The 24,716-nt window shown below is 35.4% G+C and overlaps 1 protein-coding gene across 1 annotated transcript in view; it reads right to left on the minus strand.

Annotated features, from left to right (window-relative positions):
* The window catches only part of LOC129753716 (mucin-2-like), a 134,815-nt gene that overhangs the window by 64,279 nt on the left and 45,820 nt on the right, over positions 1–24,716 (minus strand). Inside the window, exon 3 of the mRNA XM_055749560.1 lies at positions 2,078–2,425. Within this exon, the coding sequence (XP_055605535.1) occupies positions 2,078–2,425 (348 nt within the window). The remainder of the gene's footprint in view (positions 1–2,077; positions 2,426–24,716) is intronic.

The raw sequence follows: 24,716 nt of genomic DNA on the forward strand, positions 1-24,716 counted from the left end.
TTGTAAAAATTGTCAAAATTGTCAAAATCATCAAAATTTTCAAAATTTTCAAGATTGTCAAAACTGTCGAAATTGTCAAAATTGCAAAATTGTCAAAATTGTCAAAATTGTCAAAATTGTCAAAATTGTCAAAATTGTCAAAATTGTCAAAATTGTCAAAATTGTCAAAATTGTCAAAATTGTCAAAATTGTCAAAATTGTCAAAATTGTCAAAATTGTCAAAATTGTCAAAATTGTCAAAATTGTCAAAATTGTCAAAATTGTCAAAATTGTCAAAATTGTCAAAATTGTCAAAATTGTCAAAATTGTCAAAATTGTCAAAATTGTCAAAATTGTCAAAATTGTCAAAATTGTCAAAATTGTCAAAATTGTCAAAATTGTCAAAATTGTCAAAATTGTCAAAATTGTCAAAATTGTCAAAATTGTCAAAATTGTCAAAATTGTCAAAATTGTCAAAATTGTCAAAATTGTCAAAATTGTCAAAATTGTCAAAATTGTCAAAATTGTCAAAATTGTCAAAATTGTCAAAATTGTCAAAATTGTCAAAATTGTCAAAATTGTCAAAATTGTCAAAATTGTCAAAATTGTCAAAATTGTCAAAGTTGTCAAAATTGTCAAAATTGTCAAAATTGTCAAAATTGTCAAAATTGTCAAAATTGTCAAAATTGTCAAAATTGTCAAAATTGTCAAAAATTGTCAAAATTGTCAAAATTGTCAAAATTGTCAAAATTGTCAAAATTGTCAAAATTGTCAAAATTTCCCAGATAGTCAAAATTGTCAAATTGTCAAAATTGACAAATTTGTCAAAATTGTCAAGATAGTCAAAATTATTTAAATTTTCATAATGCTCATAATTTTTTTTGACCAGTTTTCTCAATATTTTTAAAATTTCTAAAATATTTGTAATTTTTGAATTTTTTTAGATTTGTCAGATTTATCAACAACCTTCAATTAAGTGAAATGATTAACCTTCCGCGTGACTGAGCACGAATTATAATCACAACAAGAACTCAACATAGTCAACGTTAAAAAAAAACAAATATCCATGTCAATTGCTTCGACCTCCATCCATAAGACTCCGATCGATTGAGAAGTGTGCCAATCAACTGTAAAAGAACGAAACTGACTGACTGAAAGACTGATTGGTCACGCAATAAACTGCGTCAATCTGATCCCAGTGGAGGAAAGAGGGAAGCAAGGAAATAAATCGACACCGAATAAGTGAACGTTAATTCGTTCCTTCTAGCTAGCCTATCCCGAGCTCAATTCGAATTTCGTATGCGAAGGTGGTTCTGTTCTAGTTTGCTTTTCAGTTTAATTCTTCACTTTCTCGAAACCGAGCTTGAGGGCCACGCAGCTGTCCAGAAATGAATCGGTAAAGTATTTTTCCGTACAAACATCGTGAAGACTTTTACAATTAAAGATAGAGAGGTGAGAGCTGGCTTAGGGCTTTCATGAAGACAGAACGAGCTAGCTGACTAGTTACCTTCACTAGCTGCAAATCATTGTCACTTTTATGGCGCTGATAGAGTTGTCCGGTGAAAAATTACACACCTCCTAATAGATTGACCTAGAAAGATAATTTTCTATGAGGGCAAAGCAAATTGAGTTGGCTGCTTGAGAAGATCATTAAGTTCCATTGAAGGCGATAAAACGTCTGTCGTGTATGAGAGATATGTTTGAACAATTCCATTGAACATGGGGAAGCAGCACTTCGATAAATACCAAATCTAAAAATCAGACATTTTCTTCATTTAAATATATTTTTTAATATAAGTTTGTCAATTTTTATCCCGAACGTATTCTTGGCGGGCATTTGGGCATTTGGGCTAAAAGCCAGAAATAGTTATTAAGAAAAAATCTTGAAATTTTCTCCGATTTTTTTTTTAATTCAAATATCCGAACAAAGTCTGAGTAACCGGGCAATCTGGAAAGCTTATTGAAATCTTAATTCAATCTCCAAGAAAATATGTCATCATTATTCATTATTTGTGTTATGTTACTCAAAGCTCAATCTACTCAACAAATCAAGAAAAAAAATCAAACTCACGAAAAAAGCACAAAAAGCAGAACTTACCTTCGGAGTTGCTTCGGTGGAAACCTGCTGCGATTCTCCGCCACTGGTCAAACTTGCCCCTACTGGGCTACTGCTGAAAGGACTCTTCCTCTGAGACTGCCGATAGTTGCTTCCGCTCGGGTTACTACTGGAACTACTGCTTCCGGTTCCAGCACCGGAACTTGGACCTGCCGGCGCTCCTATAGCTGGCGCTCCAAACGTTCTCGTTGCACTAATTCCAGTTCCTCCAAAAAAGTCTCCCCTAAACGGTGGAGCTCCCCGGGAATACTGAAACCCAGAGTTTGGCTGCGGCGTAGCCGAGAAGGGCCTCGGCGATATCTCGAAAATATTTTCCGGACTTCTCGGTGTCTGTGATGTGACGATGTGAGTTTCCGGTTCCGGTTCCGTGGCGCAGCGCAAAGGTTAGTAAGTAAAAACAAAAACACAAAAAAAGCAAACTTAAAACCACACAAATGGAACGCGCTTAGGAAACAAAAATAACGATGAGTGAAATTTAGGCTGACGCAGTGAGTTGAGCAAGTAGCTTGATTTTAATGGATCTTCGTTAACTTTCGATTGCGACATATTTGGTGACTACTAATGCTTACTAGCGTTTACGTACAAATTGTGTCTGTGTGTCTATATGAGCTCGATCGTGAAGTTACGCAGCTAAAAAGGAACAAATCGGTGACAGCAACGGCATTTCGGAATTCTCATTTGCTTACGAAATAAGGCGATGTCGATGGCGAGGTCGAAAGTTGTTGATAGCTACCGAAAATAACGACAGCAAATTGAAGTTTTCAATTTTGGGAATTAACTAGCTTTTCATTGCTATGCTTGGCTCGTTTGATTGAATGAATTTCAAGTGAATTATTTTTCGGTTCAATGGTGACGAAAACGATTGCTTAAAAATTCGATTTAGACAGGAACACATATCTACATATGTACTTTTGTATGTACTTTTTTTAAAAAATCAGCTGGATTTCTGAGTATTGAACAAAAAAATCTCATGACAGATTACGTGATGATTTTTCTTCTCGAATTTGTTTTTTTTTTCACATTTATTTGAGGGAAGTTCAAAACAATGATTTTAAAAACGTGCCATGGGATAATTTTTTATTATTTTCCAAAAATCATAAATCTGTGACTTAAGTTCGGTAGCAAAAACAGTAAAAAAAATTGATGAACCTATGATTTTTATTTATGCTTTTGGCCTATTTTTTCGAAGTTTTTTGAAAATAAAATATGAATCTTCTCAGAACATTCTACGAGTCTAAATACTCGTTCTATTCAAAGTTTAACATAACGATCCTTTACGTCTTTAAATTTGGAGGTTTTCCAACCGATTAATTAAAAAAAAACAATCAACTTCTCGATCTCTTTCTTATAGGTATCCCTTATCCAATAATTATGTAGGTATAGGAAACCCCTTGTTGCAAAGTCAAATAAATTGGAACCTTAATCCTAGCAAGTTGGTGTCCGCATGTTGGCAGACCTGATATAAATCTCTGCAAACAAATCGTTTCTCGTCAAGTCTAACGGCAGATTTTGATTCCTTAATTTTGGAGAAATTTTACTAAAATTTCCTTGTTAATGTTGATGGTACTGTATATTTTATGAAAAAAAAAACTTATTTTGGTTCATTTGAACAAATTCATTCCTGAGCTTATATTGCACATATATGTGAAAGCAGTCTGGGGGAGTCTATTTATTATTTTGCTGAAACTTGAAAAAGTAGATAAAAACATTCAAAAATGCAATTTAAAAATTTTTACCGAACGCTGAGAATCAGTGTTGGGGCATAATGAGAACCCCCCCTGGGGCAGTGTAAACACCATTAATCGGGGCACATCAGCAAACATCAAATTATCAACCATGAATAGTAATTGATAAAAATCAACTCGACCAGGAATCAAACTCGAGTCTTCGGATTGCCTCTCCGACACCTTACCAATAGCTTAAACCGTCAGATATAAACAAGTCAAGCTGTAGCTCTATAATTCAGTTGACATCATCGAGTTGAATTCGCTGCTAGATTCTACGTCAGAAAATGCTCATCGTGCCCCGATCAATGGTGCTCTATTCGCCTCGAGTCAACAAGTTAAAGTAAAAACGTGTTCTAAAATTGATTGTAGTGAAAAATCGAAAATTAAATGATGGTGATTGAGGAATAATATTTTCGTCACTTGAGAACCTAGTATAGTTTTCTTTGATTATTTCTGTAAAGATGATAAAGAGATTTCTTTTCTTTGAAAAATTAAAACTATACGAAAATAATCCTGATGAAAATTTATTTAAGAAAAAACGTACTTTTGTAGAAAAGAGGAGTGCTAATTTTACCTCGGGTGCTCGTTATTCTCTTATCTGCCCTACTATCCGAAAGACGTTTCAAAAATGATACTGGGAGTTGGTTTTAAAAACAAAGTTGAATTTCCAGAATCACAAATTAAAATATGAATAAAATTATTTGGATTCCAGAATTAAAATAAACATCTGAAATTAGAATCTATATAAGGAACAGAATACAATACCTTCAATCTTTATGTTAATGATTCTACATTGAAAAATTTAAAATTGAATACCCTGAAGTACCAAGAAATTTTTCCAAAGAAAGCGTGAAATGGTCACTTAAATATTAGTGAAAAAATTAGTTAGCCTGGAGCTCAAATACAAAATAAATTCATGTAGTAAGAGTTGAACAAACTAGATTTTTTAGGAAGAATTCAAGATCAAAAAGTTTTGGTAGGGAAAAGTCGGGTAAGTTTAACACAGCGGGTAAAACGGACACTATCAATATTTCGGAAATTTGCTATGTTTAACACAAATACAGCAAGCATGGTCTCATAATAATATAATAAATAAACAAAAACTTCAAGAATGCACCATTTGGTGAAACATTTCCTACTAAGGGAATAATCTATAACCTCGCAATATTTTCGCAAATATTATCCGTATCTCATTGACCTCCTGAAGGAAAATCAGCAATTTTTAGTCAACGGGCTTGAGCTTTAGACATTTTTTAAAAATATGTTGCTTGGTCGGGTAAAACGGACACATAAGTTTCTCAAGGTATTTCAAATTTTTCATCGGTTGATCCTCCATTTGCCTTCAAAAGACTTTGGAAAAATCAATTCGCTGTCTAATTACACTCGAATTACACTCTAATTACACCTTAAACAGGCCATTAATGCTGTAAAAAGTGGTTTCCCGGTAGGTATTTTGGGTTAAAAACATTCTCAAATGTTTAATTTGCAAATATATGTACCGAAATTTCGATTTTATTTTCGACTTTCTTTTTTTTTTTCTTTTCTCAACTCCAAAGTCACACAAAACAGTTTTGAAAAGCTTAATTTTAAATGTATACAACGAATTGTATCCTGATTAGATTAGATTAGATTAGATTAGAGTTTCTTGATAAGATATTTCTAGAAAAATTATTTCACCAAAAATAATCATGTTTTCTGCCATTTTACAATATTACTTATCAATATCTCGACCATATTCAAAAGGCAAGTTAAAAATTTTGGAGCTGCAGGAAGCGCAATTCTAAATTTTAGAACTACTGTTAATCAAAGTGTCTTCTTTTCATCAACAAAATATAAAAAATATTGGTGAAAACTTTTCCGATTTTTGTCCACATAATATGCCATAGTGGGATGTTAGTTTGTTTTCGTGAAAAGAAATCAATTCAGATGTGTGCTAAAGCTGTTTGGCAAGACATTTTTTAATTAAGAAAACACATAATCTATAGTAAAATGCCTAGAATTTGAAATAATTGAAAATTGGCAATGCTTCAGAATTTTGAGTTTTTTAAATGTCCAAATTTATATTTATAGATCGATTGTTAAAACCTGCACATCATCAATAACAAAAAATAAAAGAATTTTGAAAAATATTTTGAAACGTCGTTGTAAGCAGCTAAAGTGAATGATTCTTTGAGGAATAATATTTCTTGTAACGAATTCATAGGTGGACACAAGAGTAGAAAAAAATTACAAACAATAATCAGTATTTCTGGGCATCCGTATCGTGTCAGCTTTCATTGAAATTTCTGAAATATTTTTTTAATAGTATCACAGTTTATTTAGTTTGATTTTTCGTCCATATTTCATGCACCATTGATAACATGTTTTTGAAAATAATCGTATGTCTCGTAAAATTTGGAAATTATAAAAAAAGATTGTTTGTTAAGAAAAAATTCACAATGTCTTGACTTTCATTTGCAACAGCGATTATTTGAATGAACACCTCTAGGGCGGAACAAATTTCAAATCCCTTTTTTCTCACTCGGAGTTGTAACATCGCGAGGGGAAGGGTAATAAAAAAAATATTGCAAAAAACATATAAATTGGAATAAATTGCACGAAAGCTTGTATGCAACAAAAATTCAATAAAATCAAGTATACAAATAAAACTCCAATCTTCAAGAATTAGTATTTTGCTATTGTAATCTTTCGGGTATTTGATATTTTTTTATCGAAATGTTCATAAAATATTTAAAACTTTATTACTTCTCCATTTTTCTAAATTTCGAAGAGGGGGAGGGGGGGGGGGGAGGGTTTAACAAAAAAAGAAATAGATATTTGTTCCGCCTTCTGTTATTCTTGGGTTGCAAATTTAAAAAATTGTGAGCGTAAACAAATCAAACTGAAAGCTAATATCTACAAAACCTTCCATGTACAACTTCATTTTGTACACTTCTTCTGCCATTTTCTATAACTTTTTATGGAAATTGGAGTGCTCAAAAACCCAATGTTAACTGAGCTTAGCTCGATTGACAACTCACATCTACCCTAATTCATTGAACTCGAAATGAAAACTGATAAATGTTAAAAATCAATATTTTTAGAAGCTTGATTTGAATATTTTGAAAGATTGGAATTGTTTAAAAACAAAAACATTTCGAATTCCATGAAAGGGATGAAAGAACAAATTTATTATTACAGACCGAGGCCCCCTCTGCATCCTAGCAAATAATTATGTTTGAGGATGCGTGCAGGGATATGTTAAGGAGACACTTTTGGCTAGTGTAAAGATCCGAAAAAACAATTGATATTCACCTACGCTTCAACTGATACTTCAGTTCTATATAAATTCTTCAACTTCTATATTAATTTTTAAATTCGGTAGAATAGACATCAAACAAATAACAAACAACATGTAATTCACACACATTCTGTCATAGAATATCTACTTTATCTGACGTCCTGGATAAGGAAACTTTTTCTTTTTTTTTTTTGTTTCTTTCGTCAATTTCAATTTTATTTACACAAACAGATAAGTGATTTTTTTTATTGAAAAGTTTCACTAAATCAAAAGTTAATGACCTCATTAAATTAAAATTAACTAAATAAGCAAAGGATGTGAAAAAATTAAAGTTTATATTACCTTAATGATGTTCTAAAATTGCTCATTTAACAGTCCAAGTTTAAATTTAAACCATCTCTCCATTAATGGTGTCACGTTGTGGATGGGCATGAACAAATTAAAAAAAAAGATGGCTATTTCCAAAACACCAAAATTTATGTGGCTACTGATTATTACTTCAAAACTGTTTTTGTTTGATGTTCTAAATTTAGTTAATAAATCCGGGTTAGCGAAATAGTGTTATTTCCACCTTAACCTTCTAAAATGTGGAATTTCAAGAGCAGAAAAAGGAATTAAGCTTTGAATTAGGGTCAAAAAATGTGATATCAGAATATCCACCTATCCACCACTACAAATTGTACAGAATTCCTCGTTACAGCAAACAATTCCTCCGAAACTTAAAAGAATCCCTATTTTGAGCGGATTCCAATAATTATCACGGAGAGCAAAACTTTCCTCGTCTTCACTGGCTCATGGGTTACTTCGATCTCTCTGGGATGATTAAAATAACTCAATGTACTAAACTTATTGATTCAAATAATTGGAAGATGTTTTAGCTACTCCGGAAATGTCAATCGAACTTACAAAACTTCTAAGAAAAGAAATTTACAAGTGAAATTAAGACGTTTCGATTTTGTGAAAATGTAACCAAACTTTAGGTAAATTTCAAACTCATTTTTCACTGATAGATTCATAGATCTAAGAATCGTTTTTCAGGCCATTGATCTATCTTTCCGGAATTCCGGGAAAATATTGTTTATTATCAAGCAGTGTCTTGAAGTTTAGGAAAAAGTGTTGCATTTGAATACATACAGTAGTTTTTTTTTTGTTTCGATATAGTCGTTTTAACATTTTTATGGCATTCGCGACTTTATCAACGTTGCAGTTGGCGGATCGTTATTGAAAAACTCATCCGATACAAGTGTGTTTGATGTTTACTCTTGGGCTTGAACTCGCGGACATCGGCTCAGGAGACAACAGACTTGCCAACTGAGCTATATCACAAGCCCACATACAGTAGTGTTCAAGTAGTTTTTAAGGAAAATGTGATTTCTTGCAAAAACTAACAAAGGGGTTCAGAAAATATTTGAAAGCTTAATTTATGAAAAATCTATTATGTGAAGCATGTAAAGAAGAAAAACACTAGTTGAAAAAATTGTGGTGTGATGTTGTTTTTTTTTTAATATAAAGACTGTTCCAGAAATTATAAGCACATCTCATGTTAACGGTCCTTTTGAATCGAATTTTTTTTTCGAACTCTGCTGACTGCGTACTTTTTTTAACACATTTCTGTACGTGATAAAGCCTAGTCCACACTCGACAACTTGAACTGCGATTCCGGTTGCTGAGACTTGTTTATGTTTACATCTTGGTTGCTGAAGTCTCCCATAATTGTCGGAAGACTTGAGACCAGACACCATCAAATGTAAACAAAATCAAGTCTCAGCAACCGAAATCGCAGTCCAAGTTGCCTAGTGTGGACTAGCCTTAACATCAAAAAACATTTAGTTTGTGATTACATTCAAAATGCCTGGTCCAAAGAAGAGAAAAAGTATCGTGCACAAGTGGTCTACTGTGAGTGGAATTTCATTGAGAAAAATTACCAGAGAAGAGGATGGGAGCGTCGAAGTGGTACGGACAGCTATTAAAAAATATGGTTATATTTTATTTACAAAGAGTTTTATTAAGGCATTTCACTCATGAAGTTTTTTTTGGGGTAATAGTGTGGTTTCGTATTCTGCTTATTTTCGAGTTGAAGAGTACATAAAAAACACTGTTTCGTTCGTACAACGCACTATACCGATCTCATTTAAAAAATTTAGTTCTAATGAATGATTGGTTACAAACCAGTGCATCCTACCGAAATTTCTAATTTAATCTGGTACTTAGCGGATCCGGTACATTAATAATGGTTTTGAAAGTCTTTAAAATCTGGGCACCCTGAGCAAAAATCTGGGCAAAATCTGTGTCTGACCAATATCTGGACGAAGAGTCAAAAGTCTATATTTTACAGACAAATCTGTGCACCTGACAATCCAGAGTGCGGCAAAATATCTATCCCATGGGTCATATCGGAAACAATGAACACCTAGAACTATATCAAGGAATGCCTCCAGAAGCGTTTATTGCCGATAATCAAGCAGCATGATGGAGTCGTCATATTTTGGAACGACACACTAGTGTGGAACAAAAGCCAGAACGTCTGTTTTCTGTCAAAAAAAATGAATCCACCGAGTTGCTCCGAAGCAAGGCCAATCGAGACTTTTTGGGTTTTGACAAAAAAAAAAGGAACAAAAATACATAAAAACCAGCTGATGTCATCGGAAAATTGATGAAGGGTTGGGCAAAAGTGGTGAAAATGCAACTGTGCAGAAGCTTCTAAGTCATGTTCGAGGAAAAGTGCAAAGTCTGGCTTATGATTAAAGATTTTCATAAAAAAGAGTACAGTGTTGGGGAGGACACAAATAAAGATGCAGTGTGCTGAATAAAATCAATAAAATTTAATGAAACATTTTTTTTAATTATCTTGTAAGTGTGCTTATGATTTCTGGAACAGTCTATAGTTTTGTATTTTCTTGTTTTTTAGGTGCTTATTGCTCTGGAAGAGACTGTTGAAATATTAAAATATTGAAATATTAAGGGTGTAAACCTCATCCAAAAGTGACTTTAGAAAAAAAAACTCTCATAATACTTGTTGGCTCATTAAGTAATGTATCTATAATCTAAAATGTTATGAAAAACAGGAATCCAGAAAAAGCAATGTTGTTGAACTTTAATAAATCTGTATCATTTCCGAAAATGTTCTCCTGAAATGTCTGCTATTATGTGGTGGCTATTTGCATATTTCACTACAATTTTGAAAAAGATAAAATGTTTTTCAATCTTCATTTATTACAATTATGGCTTATAATATTTTAGAATTTTCTATGTATGGCATTTACACTAAATCAAAATATTCAAAAATGTTTTCAGAATATTAACAATTCCAGCGATTTTTTATTTGTTTAATGATTTTCTTTAAACCTTGAATTGATAATATAGTTCGTAGAAAGTTTTAACTTCAAACGCTTTGCCCTTTAAAAATTTACATGTTAAAATTGTTTTCAAAGTTTTTTTTTCTTAATTTTGCTGGAATAAGGTGCTTTCTCATAGATCATCCAAAAACGGAAACGAAGTAAAGAGATCAACAAAGGTTTCCGGATACAAAATGTAATCAGTTAAAAAAAACTGTTTAAAAAATTTGAAAAAATCTGTAATTTCACCAGACATTATTTATAAAGAATTATTTCGCCTTTGAATCTTTAGCTGCAAAAGTCTTGATTTAGGGAAATTGTTTACCCAAATTGACACAAAAGGACATTTTTTTTTTATTTTTTTAGATGATGACTCTAATGGTGTAATAACATTAGCGCAGTAATATTTTATTATATTTTTGTAAAGTATCGCTGTACTAATGTAATTACACCACTATAATTGGTATAAAAGAACCTTTCTGGAGAATATAAATTTATTGCAGGAATCTTGCGTAACTACAAAGTTGAATTTAAGTCTGAGAAAATCCGTGAATTTGCAAATTTACAAAACGTTAAAAAAACAGCAAACTTTGAAAATTCGTCAAAAATTCAGTGATTCGTATTTTGAAAAAAAAAATGCAAAAATGTGCCAAATTACGTTAACTTTCCAATCCTTTTTTGAAAATTTATCTTATTTTTTTTGAGCATTTCGTAGCTGATCCACAGTCTTTTTCGAAGCATGTGTTTTCGGATATTTTTCTTAGACTTTGAATAACGGAAAACTGAAGTGTTGTATGTGAATAATAACTCACAAACATATTTGAGTTAGGTTACGAGATTTTCAAAGCTGTAAATTTTATAAAAATCAGTTGAGAAACAAGAGAGGTATATTGGTTTTTGTAAGGAGTGTCAAATTGACACTTCAGGGACTGTAATGGGTAATAATTTCTGGGGCGGATGAGGGTTAAAAGATTTATTTAATTTATCATGTGTCTTAAACTGTAGACTTTTAAAATTATTTTCTATGCAACAAATATTGTCACTACTGTAGTCTCTCAGTTAAATCCGAAAGAATGCAGGCACCCAGCTGATCAAACGACCGCTGTAGACAATTGCTATCTTTGAGCAGCCTCCAGCTAGAGGTGCCAATGAAAGAAGGAACTCTCCTATAGTCTGATCTTTGGTAGAAGGTAGGGAAAAAATCGAATAAACTTAAATTATAAACTACCCATTTGTCCGTCCATAGACATGGAGCTCAAGTCGTGATGCCAACACGACGACACAAAGCCGGGATTTTTACGACTTCTGGATGGGTTGGGCTGACTGAATCAGTTCGACACGCGTCTGCGCTTGCTTGCGCAGATAATCGCAAACGACTTGTCGGAAATTGTGGCACCTTTCGATGCACGCCCCTTCTATGTACGATGATATCAAAGAGAGGCATGTCAGGACATTTGAAAAGCTAGCACTCTGTTGACTACTCTGAATCTGACTGCCTGATTCTGACACAAGGCTCGATCGAAGTACATAGGATTGGCCGGAGGCTGAGCATGACGATGCTTGGCGATCCAGGGGGAATTATCTCATGAATTTATGAAGCCGAAGACTGTTCCGGGGAGTGTTGCTTAGGGGTGGAATTTTTGACGCTGATTGAGTGTCGTGATATCTCAATCGATTCTGGGATGTATCTTTGTAGCATAAAATGGAGGATGGATAATAAAATTCTTTTGTAAAGGATTATAGATTTATGATAGTACCTTTCCAAGAAGTAAAATAGAGTTTAATCTTGGTTTCTATCATGGTTTCGTTTCGAAGATCCGGATTCGAAGTTTTGTTCTTGAGCTTCCATAAAAAATGGAATTTTTATAGATTTTGAAATCAAATCTCTTATATGACTCAATGAGTTCTGAATTTTAATCTCAAAATATTTATAAAAAAAAATATCGTCAGAATCGGCATAAATCTAAAACAAAAACATTTAATTCCACTGATAGTTGCCTATTTTTTACACTTTACAGGCGTCATATTCACAAATCGACTAAACTCAGTTACGCGTCAAGCGACGCGTTGTCTTTTACTTTGAAATCCACAAACGTTGCCAACGCCAATAACAACATGACAGCAAATGAACCGTGACCAGTTGTTTGTTGGCGTAAACACAATCAACGGAGCGCGGTCGAAGTGATACTCTCTTTTTAAATTCAGGAATGTAATCTACATACATGTGTTTTGTTTATAAGAAATCCAGGGAAGGGTAGGTTGGAAAAAATGATTATTCCAGGAATGTGGAATATTTCCCTAGGATCCAACAAAAAACTTTATGATTGAATCAACCCAACAATCGAATTGAAAATAAATTCCGCGTGATGTCACGGAGCCCATGTTGAGGCCCTTCCCCTCAAAGATTCAACGGTCAATGGATTGAGCGATTAATAAAAAATAAAAATATCAACTTCAAGACCCCGGCAGAGTGCGACCTTGAGAGCACGATCACATTTGAAAAGTTGTTACGCCCCACTTTGTTCAGCGGCAGCGGCGGCGAGGCGAGTACATTAACTTCCACTTCACCACGCCAGGGGATCAGATTGGAGCTGAAGCTGGAGTTAAAAAAAATGATCGGAAAGCCAGGCCCAAGATTCTTACAATTTAGTCGCCTTCCAATACACTTCATTCATTCCAGATCCCCCCCCCAGCAGCCTCTTAAAAGTTGGCGTTTCCGACAGGGGCTGTTAATTTAGCCGAGCACTCACACTGGTTTGTTCGATCTGGATTTTACTTTTATTCTTATTTCACTTTCGTTGCTCTTTTTGCACAGTTCTGACTGGTTTTTTTCTTCTCTCCTCTCGATGTGACCGGTTGGTAGCGATCTGATAGGTAAGATGCCATTTATTTTCCTTGTTTTATTGTATCTGTTGGGTTCAGTTTGGTTCAAGTTTATTGACAGAAAAATTACTCAACCGTGATATGTTTGGGAAACTGGATCCATGAGCCTAGTTGAAACAGTACCCTTAAACTTTTGGATTTTGAACATTTTTCTTGAAGTTTTGGGAATACAATGAATCTACATAAATACTATTTCGAAATAAAACGTTCTGTGAAATTTCCTATTTCCAATCAATAGAACGGATTAGTTATCCAGTTCCAAAAAAAATGTAAGGCAGTCTTCCACTCCATTCTTGCTATCCCCCACAGGAAAGAGGAAAGGGTTGCCACAATTGGTTCCTTTTGCCTCATAAGTTCATGATTATATGAAAATAGTAAGGGGGAGACAGACAGACAGACAGACACAAATTTCAACCAATTACTTCTGAAATATTCCTCTTTTTAATTATGTATCAAACTCGAAAACCAGATTATTTCCGTTTTTTTTTTCGAAACATTTGTAAACAATTAAGAATTTTTTTCTATTTTATGTAATTATCTGACCCGGGAAACCATGTTGAGCCTTTGAATTTCATAAAAATAATGTTACATGTACAGTTGCGTTCAAAAAAGAATGAAATCGCGTGAAGCTGCGCACACACTTCCAATTTTGACAAGCTGCCATTTCGCTCTCGGTTTATAATTTTTCATGAAAATTTCTCACAATCTAGTTCAACTATTCAACTAATACTCTACGAAAGTCTTTATAATGACGGGAAACAAAGACAGAGCTATTTCCGTAAATAAGAGAAATTTGGAATTGCTTCACTAGTTCGATAAATATCAAAGTTTAAAAAGTCATAACGATACTTAGCTCATGATAGAAAGATTTTCGACAAATTCTTGTGGATCTTCTCTGACGGAAATGCAATAGCATTCTCTTTGCATCTTTTTTCCGCACGTATCCAGGCCAGGCAATGTGGGCTATTTTATCTTAACCTTGCAATTTCCGGGCATTTAAATTCCAAATTTTCAATTCAAGGTTCGAGCAGTACCGAGCAAATTTAAGCTTAATTCAGGAACTAGTCAACAAAAATATGCCTTAATGCCTTAATGCCTTAATGCTGAATCAAAAATGACTATTTTCAACAATATGTCCTTTCCCAGATAATAGCGCTTTTTTCACCACATAAGAAGATGAACAATCACATCCAAAAAACTAACCATTTCACTTGTAGAGTACATTGGCTATATGAAAATGGCCGCCAAAACTTCCTACAGGGTGACAAAAAAGTCCGGTCACACAGGAAAACCTCAATATCTCAAAAATAAGAAGAAAATTTGAATCTGGTTTTCATAACTTTATTCAGTAACTCATAAAGATACTACACAGACGATACCTCGGAATTACACCACCTTTATCTGAACGAACCAGCTTCTGACGTCTCGGAAAGTCGTCGCAAGCGCGCGCACCTGCTCCATCGGCATCTCGTCCCAGATTTTCATGATAACTCGCTTGAATTGCACCAAATTTGCTATTTTATAGTCGTTCAGCTTCGACATCATGTATCCCCACACGAAACAATCCAGTGGATTCAGATCTGGAGTCGACGGAGGCCATTCATTTTTCGAAATGAAATCGGTCAAGTTTTTCTCACAAAACGCCTGAACAACCTTTGCGCTTAGGGATGCTGTGCCATCTGTCAGGAAGCAAGACTGACGTCTTGTTTTGAAACCGGGAAACTTTCAGCTTGTCCGCAGGAGCTTGCTGGAGGCTCACACTCCAAACTCGATCATTTTGGCGATTGACTGTTTGCTCCAAAACGATCTGCTTCTTGTCCGAAAAAAGCCCTCGTCATCTGCGCGCCAAACCGAGCAGCGATAACAGCTGCCCTTAACTCTGCCATGGCTCACAACTCAGTGTAAACAAACTGCACAGAAACGAAACTCTGCCGGCAGCAAGGTTAGCCCTTTCATTTAACATATAGAAGGCACCAGAGAGATGCAACGTGTAGGCTACAGGCGACCCCAAAAAAGTGTGACCGAACTTTTTTGTCACCCTGTACATAAAGATTAGATTGTTGAGCATCAGTAAGCTTTTAGTGCTTTTGGCACCATCCTACTATGGGTGATCCAAATGAAATCAGAATTTGGAAAATTGGGTGCCATGAATTAATTATCAAATTCCAATAAAACATTTTCGGAATTATCTCTTCATCGTATTTTGCTCAGCGCGAATACGAACACAACAGAGACGATTACATGCAAATCGGATGAACCCTGCAAGAGTAGGTCGTGCAATCTATTCCAGAGTATGAAATGTTCATTAGGAACGCGAGGAAAACACATTGAAAGCACACTGAAATGTGCAGAACAGCCTTGCCAGATCTACGGATTTCTCCGTAGTTCTACGGATTTTAGACATTTCTACGGAGCTACGGATCGATGCTCGAAATCTACGGGTTTTCAGAATTTCCTACGGATTTTCTACGGATTATCGAAAAAATTCAAGGGATTCTGCGGGTAAATGATAATTCTACCTGACGACCAAAAAAAAAAAAGGTCATCAAGTTTTATTTGGCCGAAATCAGTCCATTTTTCGATTTTTGTCAAATCTACGGACTTGAGCGGTTTACAATCTGGCAACGCTGGTGCAGAATTGTGCGCTGGAACGGGCGGAAATTCACTAGATGTGCAGCAAAATTCATCAGATGTGCGGCTGAATTCATCAAGTGTGAATAAAATTCACCAAGTGTGCGGCAGAATTCATCAAGTGTGCAGAAAAGTTCATCCATCCGTTCCATCCGTTCCATCTTTTTGACAGGCGAACTCCTATTCATCGAATCCCATGTAAATGGGAAATGGAAAAGATGAAACGCACATCTGGTGAATTTTCTGCACACTTGATGAATTCTGCCGCACATCTAATGAATTTTGCTGCACATCTGGTGAATTTCCGCCCGTTCCAGCGCACAATTCCGCACACTTCAGTGTGCTGTCAATGTATTTTTCTCGTGCTCCAATCGAATACTTCATACCTCTGCTTTTTGATTTCTCTTTTACATGGGATTCGATGAAAACTTCATACCTCTGGTTTAAATTAGACCCAAGAGTATACCACGGATACAGGTGCTCTAAAACGCGATGCTTATTTTTTTTTTAAATAAATGTTAGTTTGTCTGTCTGTCTGTTCCCTATAGACTCGAAAATTATAAAAACGATCAAAGTTAAATTTGGTATGAGAATTATTGGGATTCATCAAGCAAATCAAGTCTTTGTTCACGGATTTCATTTTCCATCATAGTTTTTTGACCGAAACATAACCACTGATAAGACATAGCTACGCATTAATTTTCTTTATCCTTGCATCCAGCCATTAAATTGTCTTGATTTCTTTTGCCTGGGAGGCTTATATATTCGAGATCAAACTTGAAGAATTATATAAAAAATCTCATAGCGCTTTCAGCCTAAAACGTTCAGTCAAGGAATAATGAATCTTAAGCGAACGGAAAGAATAAGAATTTTTCACAATTTTCACGCTCCATTTTGGCACGGTCTCAAGGTGTGGCTGGATCAAATGCTTTTGTCATTGGATGATTTAAGAATAAAGGTCATGCTATCTGTTCCAGTAAATTAAAGTGTTGAAAGCATTTGATTCGAACCATCAAAACAAAACCGGACAGAAAAAAAGGCGTCTGTTCTGATCTCATTCGATTCTCTACAGCAGCGACTGCTATTAATGAAGCAGTTTCCTGTGCTCTAAAGAGTTAAAAACATTAAAGTCATCAGAAATTAATTTAGATCCCTCATTTGCGTATAGCGTACAAAAGGCCAAGCTAAGCCAAGTTAAAACCAAACCGAAACGGATGCTGGGCGTTGTTGATCGTTCGTTTCTCTTCGGTTTCTGGTTACCATTTATTTTAGTTAAAGGTCACCTATTTTCATTAGCAGCACCAAGAACTCCACAGAACAGACACAAGATTCGTTCGTGCAATTGAATCTTACGTCCGTGCCACGAGATGGCGGAAAAACTCTCAGACCGGGGTGTTTAATTCCACATCAAACTAGTCTAAATACCAATATCCAGTCAGTCAGTAACTCCACTTTTGAACGTTCATAATCCGGTTTTGCTACCCTTGCCCATATTGGTTAAAAGGCGACTGACCAATTGGAGCGTTCACTGACTGTATGTAAGTAGCACTGGGACCCGGACAAGTTTAATTCTTGGTGCATTTGTTTCAATCGTAATTGAGAACAATTTTAAAACGGGGTATCATTGATCAACATGATATTTTTCCACGTAATCATCAATAACTAAGCCTAAAGTTAAAATTTCTTAAAAAAAATTTTCTACGTTTAAAAACATTTATGTTGAGTTTTTAAATTGGGTAAAACTTGATTTGTTTTGTTGAAAGTAAAAAATTTAAATAAATACATCCTTCCTGGTGAAATCAAAACTTTAAGAAGCAGCAGGTTGATTTATGTGGTAGTTCAATTTTTTTCTTAGTAATTCTATAGTTTTGGTATAGTTTTTGTTGTATTTCGAGGTAAATTTTTGATATTTAAACTATAGGGATGTTTTCCAAGAGTGCGCCAGTTGAGGACAAAAGGCTAGAAACCCTATCAAATGGTTTGTTTGAAGGGTGAAAACACTGGCAACCGCACTCGTGTTTTAAGTGACAAAATCTCTTCAGTTTTGGAGCAAGCCTTAACCGGTTCTAAAAAAGTAGAGTTAAAACTGGTATAATGGAACACGGCAACCACAGCCGTCTTTGGTCTAAATTTGGGTCTAAACCGGCTGTTTTGACCAAGGATGCTGGTGCTCTTATATACATACGACAATTTGCGATCGATATACAATCTTTGAAGGCTTTAAGAAAATTATACATGAAAAGCAATCGGCCAGTTAAAAAGAAAGTTATAAAAAGACTCAAGCAACCCCTCTCCATGGTCAGCAGATCTTGCTGAAATTCGGCAAGTGACCAAAAATCTCAGTTAGATAGTTATAAATATAAAGGGTGATACAGTCAAAATTTAGTCAAAATCAACTTGAAGTATTTCTTTTAATTTTGCATTTAAAAAACCTGAACACCCCTCAATTTGATGTTGTATGAGTAGAATGTTGCTCCTATTTTGATTTTGGAATTCACTCTTCAGTTGTCAAAATGCCGTCCAAGGAAGAAGAGCAGCGTATCAAAATTTTGCTCGCGCATCGCGAAAATCCGAGCTACTCGCACGCAAAGCTGGAAAAATCGCTAAAAGTTGCCAAATCAACCGTTACAAATGTAATTAAAGTATTTGAGGAACGTTTGTCGACAGCCAGGAAGTCTGGATCGGGGGGAAATCGAAAACCGGAAGCCGCTGAGACGACAAAGAGAGTTGCCGGTAGTTTCAAGCGAAACCCTAACCTCTCTCTCCGAGATGCCGCGAATAAGCTGGGTGTATCGTCTACAACTGTGCATCGAGCCAAAAAACGAGCCGGACTTTCGACTTACAAGAAGGTAGTGACTCCAAATCGCGATGATAAACATAATACGACGGCTAAAGCGCGATCCCGGATACCGTACACGACGATGCTGACGAAGTTTGACTGCGTGTTAATGGACGACGAAACCTACGTCAAAGCCGCTTCAGGGAGCAGCTTCCGGGACAGCAGTTTTATACGGCAAAAGAAAGGGGAAAGGTAGCAGATATGTATTTTCAAGCACATGAAACTGTCAAAGTTCGCGAAGAAATATCTGGTTTGGCAAGCCATCTGTACCTGTGGCTTGAAAACCAGCATTTTCATAGCTTCCGGGACTGTCTACCAAGAAATTTACGTGAAAGAGTGTTTGAATAAAAGTCTGCTGCCTTTCCTGAAGAAACACGGGTGTTGCGTACTGTTTTGGCCGGATTAAGCATCTTGCCATTACGGTTAAAAGGCCATGGAGTGGTACGCCGCCAACAACGTGCAGGTGGTTCCCAAGGACAAGAACCCTCCCGACACGCCAGAGCTCCGCCCAATTAAGAAATACTGGGCTATTGTCAAGCGGAACCCAAAGAAGACCAAAAAACTGCTAAGGACGAGCAGCAGTTCAAGGCAAACTGGCTTTCTGCGGCGAAGAAGTTGGACAAGATGGCTGTACAAAATCTGATGGCAGGGGTTAAGCGTAAGGCCCGGCAATTCGGATTTGGAAAAGCGGAAGCCTAACTGAATAGTTTTCCTGAAGCTTATACTAATTAAACTTGAAAAAAAAATTAATTTGATTTTTTAAATAAGCAATTTCACCGATTTACACGCGTTTTCCCTTGACCAAATTTTGACCGTATAACCCGTTACATCCATAATTATTTTTAGTAAAGGCATATAAAACATCCACAAATTGAGTAATTTTTACTTTGAAAATAACAATTCACATCACAAAAGTCATTAGATTTTCAGCAATCAGCATTAGAAATCTTATCACTTGAGTATCGAAATTTTATTTTGAAATATTTGAAATCTGTACATATTCTCAAGAATAAAGAATATTAACTGTAACTAGGGATGGTTATACTGAACCCTTTTCTAAAAACCGGTATTCGGTATTCTATTCTCGACAATACCGGTAAAACCGGTATATTGAGATTTTTCATGAAACGCCCTACGAAATGCAATCCTGAACTGAATTGGATTTGAAAATAGCTACTTTTACGAAAAATTTTATAGTTTTCATTGACTTGACCAATTGAAAATATGTCTCTGTATTTTTTTTTCGACAGAAATTATTTATTTTTAACCAATTTTTGACAAAACATATTTAAACAAATTAATATTGAAAAAAAAAACATTTTTGTGGCAGAAAATTCGATTGAAAATAAGTTTTTTCGGCTTGCAGTTTAGATTCAGATAAAACGACGTAATCATTAACGTTTCCAATGTTTCGATCCTGGTTGGATCTTCTACAGGGACTAGAAAAGTTTTTATTCAGTTGGTTTTGCTGATTATAATTAATGTTTTCTTACCGAAAAACTCTCCGTTTTTCTGTGAGAGTCGACTCAGCTCACTTGACAAACACTTAACAAACGGATTTTATCCACAAACGATGCACTACACATTACACTGAAAAAAACTGAATTAATAAAAATTATTCGGAAAACAGACCAAAAGACAATTATACACGACCAGTCGAGTTGACTCTCAAAAGAAAATGGCAATTTTTTTTCGGTATGAAAACATGAATTGTTCTCAAAAAAACCAATTGCATAAAAACATTTCTAGTCCTTGAAAAAGATCTCATAGAGATCGAAACGTTGGAAACTTAAATCAATATTTCGTTCTTGCTCAAAACAAGACCAGTCAACCAATAACACCTTTTGGAAGAAGCTGATTTTGGAACCAATTTATTTTTTCCATTTCAAATCAGGATTAGGATTTTTTTCTAAGCGATCTTCTATAAGAAATTAAATGCTCTGAAAAACTCACTTTTTTTTCAAAAAACAATAATGAACTCAGTTGTTAGTTGTAAAGTTTTTTGAACATTTAATCTAAAAAAAATCAATACATTCAACAATTCATTTAATTTTATAAGAACTCTTTGAATTTATATAAGTTTGAAGTTCAGGAAATTAAAACGAACCTTCCGATCTTTTTTCCTCTCAGAAGTCAAAATTATTCACCGTTTTGGAGAAAGTTCATAATTGATAGAAAATTTCCATCAAACATTTCCGTAGCCTTACCCATCTGCAGTGATGTCAACCCTCCAGGTTTTTTCTGGATCTTCCGAACTTTTTATACTTTTACCAGACATTTTTCAGGTTTCCAGATTTGAGACAATTCCAGAATTTAAATTTATTATTCTAATTATTCTTATTATTCTAATAAACTATGAAAATTCAAATTAGAATGAAAAGAATTTAGGAATTATGAATTCAGAAGTGTAAGAGCTGTTAACAAAGGCAAATGCTTTGAAGATTTCTGTTAAATTGAGAGTCAGGCAAAGCACGTGACTGGTAGTGGTTATCTGCAACAATGAGATCTGGCGACCAAAAGAAAAGTCACCATCTTCAAAACTGAGCTACCCAGACATTTCTAGACATTTTTTCAAAATCTTCCAGACTTTTTGGAAAAACAGTTGACAACCCTGCCTATCGGAAGAATTTAAGAGAGCACGAGATGTTGCTCTCATAGTCTTCAAATCGTTGCCAGCAGGGTTTCCAACATTTTTTTTTTTTCAAAAATCAGAGAACTGGTGAAATAAAATTCAGGGAAAATCAGGCTACGATAAAATGACGGAAATTTCGCTAAAAGATATGCCCTTTTTGTTTGGTTTCCGCTCCTCATTTTCTTTCTAATATGTGTTGTGAGCCTACTTGGTTGAATAATTCTACTGAATCAAAGCATCAAAGCAATCGAGGATTCCCTTTAATTTGCTTTTTTAAATGAGAATTCAAAGGAATCTTTCGATTGCTTTGATTCAGCCACATTTCCACTTTTTCACTTCAGCAATGGTACCTAATCCAGTTCCTTACTACCCGTTTTTCATCACATTTGCAAAATTCAGGAGAAATCAGGCATATTTTCAAAAATCAGGAAAATTCAATGGCTAATCAGGTTGTCAGGCAGAGCCTCGAAAAATCAGGCAATACCTGAAAAATCAGGCACATTAGCATCTCTGGATGCCAGCAAAAATATTTTCCAGTTCTCTCATTGGTCAATATTACTCAACTCCAACTACAGTTACAGTTTTCACTTGAAGCTCGCGAGGGATTAAAATCATTTCTAAATTTGCAAACATGGCGAATCATATCCAAGTGTAATGCAAATAAGTGAAATCAGCTGTTAAACACTTGGCACCAAGGAAAAATACAAATTTTGTAAACCTGTATTGTTTTTTGAACGAGAACACAACTAATAAAAAAACATTTTTAAAATACTAAGCAAATTTAATATTGCCAAACATCCAAATAACATGAGGTTAACCTAATGCTTCAGATTGATTCATTCGAAAAGGGAAAAGGTTTCCATTTCAAAGTATGGAAACTTTAATTTATTTATGTTGAGAGACAGCAGTACTTCGTTTTTTTTGTAAGAAATTTTCGATTAACTTTTTAAACATTTTTAAAATGTAAAAACAAAGCGTTACAAAACCATGACGCTTTAAAATTAGTGTAACAAGTCAAAAATTCAACTCTTAGCATGTCAAATTTAAAGCTCCAGTATGCTTTAAAAAAACTTGATATAATGGAAATGGATTGTAGGATTTTTTTTGGTAAATTTTGAAAATTGATAATATATTTTGTAAAACCATTTTTACATCTCCATATGTCGAAACTTTTGCAAAAAAATAAACGAAAAGACAAAGCAAAAAGACCTTTGAACGTCAAATCAACTTTCTTTTGACGCTCTAATAATCCAAGCGCCACTTAACTCAATTATCGAAATCGACATGAGAACCTTCAACCAACGAAGCATTGACGACTTAATCGTTTCTAAAAGGTTTCAAAAGTTTGCTGTCACAAATTTCCGGACGCCCCAAACACATAACAATTTTCCCACTTATTTTCAGCTGACAATGATTGACAGTTAGGTAGTAGTTTGTTCGCAATTCCGCCAAAAAAGATCAACTTCAATTTGGGACTGTTCCAGTGTTCCATTCCTTTCTACCCCAAAAAGCCACAAAAAAAAACCACTTCAAACACTTCCTTATTTACCATATAGAGAGGGAAGTGTCTCTGAATAAGGAGATGGGTCGTGGGAATTCGGCGCTACGGATCAATCCGTGGAATATGAGTACCCCGTTGTCACGGGAACAATGGCGCTGCTGTTAAAATATCGTTAGAACTTGATCCATCTAGAATGGGACTTTAATGAGTTCCATTCTTTAGATGCTGAATCAAATGCTACTTGTTTGGCACCTTGTCGTTGTTGCTGTTCCGCTTTAGATGATCGCGATGACTTTCAGAGGGAACAATTGAATGAAAATATTTGACTTTCAACAGGATTCTAACGAAAATTAAAACTTAATTGTGTAATCGAAACTAAAAAATCTTATGGTTCTTAAATCTCACCAACAATCGACATCCAACGGGTGACTGACCTTTTTCAAAGAACCTCACCGGCTTACTTCGATTGAACGCCTGACATCTTAAACAATAAAAGCCACCGCCAAACTTCTAACGAAAAAATCGTGATCACTGACTTAGTAACCCTCAATAAGCGGTTTACGCTTTAAGCACCCAATTCATTACCACAATTTGGGAGAAACAAAACAACTCATCGGATCTTCCCGATTTGGAAACCAAACTTAACGAGAAGAAAGAGTGGAGAAAAAATCTTACGGAAAGAAAAAAAAAACAATAACAACAATTTAACACGGAAAACAATGGCCTGCCATTGCCCCCAAACGAAAAAAAACTTTACTTCAACTAATGTCAAACGGTGTCAATGCGAGTCGATAACCGCGAACCGGAATACAAATGCTGGTGACGAAAGGTTTCCGTCTGTGGCTGGAAGTTGATGCCGATTGCTCCGCCGCGGTCATCCGGAAGGGTGAAGGACGCTTGGGCAGCCGGAACTTCCTCGGAGAATTCCTCGGCCGGGGAAGTTCGTTCGATGATCTTCGGGTGTTGTCGTAGCGACGTCTTGGTTCGGCTGAAGGTAGCGTATTGGATGGGTTGAAAGCGGTATCGGGTTCGAATGAAGCAGGAGGAAGTTGTTGTCCAAAAAGCTGTAGCTCAATGGGTTGTCGTCGATAGTTACCAAGCTTTTTGGCAAATTTGTTGAGCAATTGAAAACAATTGGCACAGGAGATCTTTTCGGTGACCGTAGAGGAGTCTGGTCTTCGACAACCCTCTTTGGATTCGTTGATGGTGTAGTGAGAATCTGTTGATGGAGCCAAACTTTGAGTTGATTGCTGTGAACTTGTTTTCGGGAGATCTTTTGTGTATTCAGTCGTGAAACTGAAAGAATCAGTTGTCGTAGAGTCTTCGTTTGCCGTTTGAGTACGAGTTGCGACTGTATTAGGACCTGTTGATACAGTTTCGTAGTAGTCGATCGTTGTAGCTTCTGTTGGAACAGTATTCTCTGTTCTAGCTTCGTAAGTTGTGGAATACTCTTCCAAGCTAGACTCTTCATAAGTTGAACTGTGTTTCCCTTCAGTGTTAGCACTTGTCACCGAGTCAGTTGAAGAGTAGTGTTCTTCAACTGGAACCGTAGGTGGATAGGTTGAAGACTCAGACTTATAGTATTCCGAAGAACGAAGAAAGGTTGATGTCGATGAACCGTAGTACTCTGAAGACGATGAATCCTCCTTTGACGTCGAAATCTCTTGAGCGGTTACTGTACTATATTCAGGGGTTGTGTCGTAGCTTGCAATTGTTGAACTACCAGTCATCTCTTCAGTAGAAGTGTATGGCTCTTCAGTTCCCAATGATGGTGGATAGCTCGATGAAGTTCG

The sequence above is a fragment of the Uranotaenia lowii genome, chromosome 3 (assembly GCF_029784155.1).
Source record: "Uranotaenia lowii strain MFRU-FL chromosome 3, ASM2978415v1, whole genome shotgun sequence".
Classification (NCBI taxonomy): domain Eukaryota; kingdom Metazoa; phylum Arthropoda; class Insecta; order Diptera; family Culicidae; genus Uranotaenia; species Uranotaenia lowii.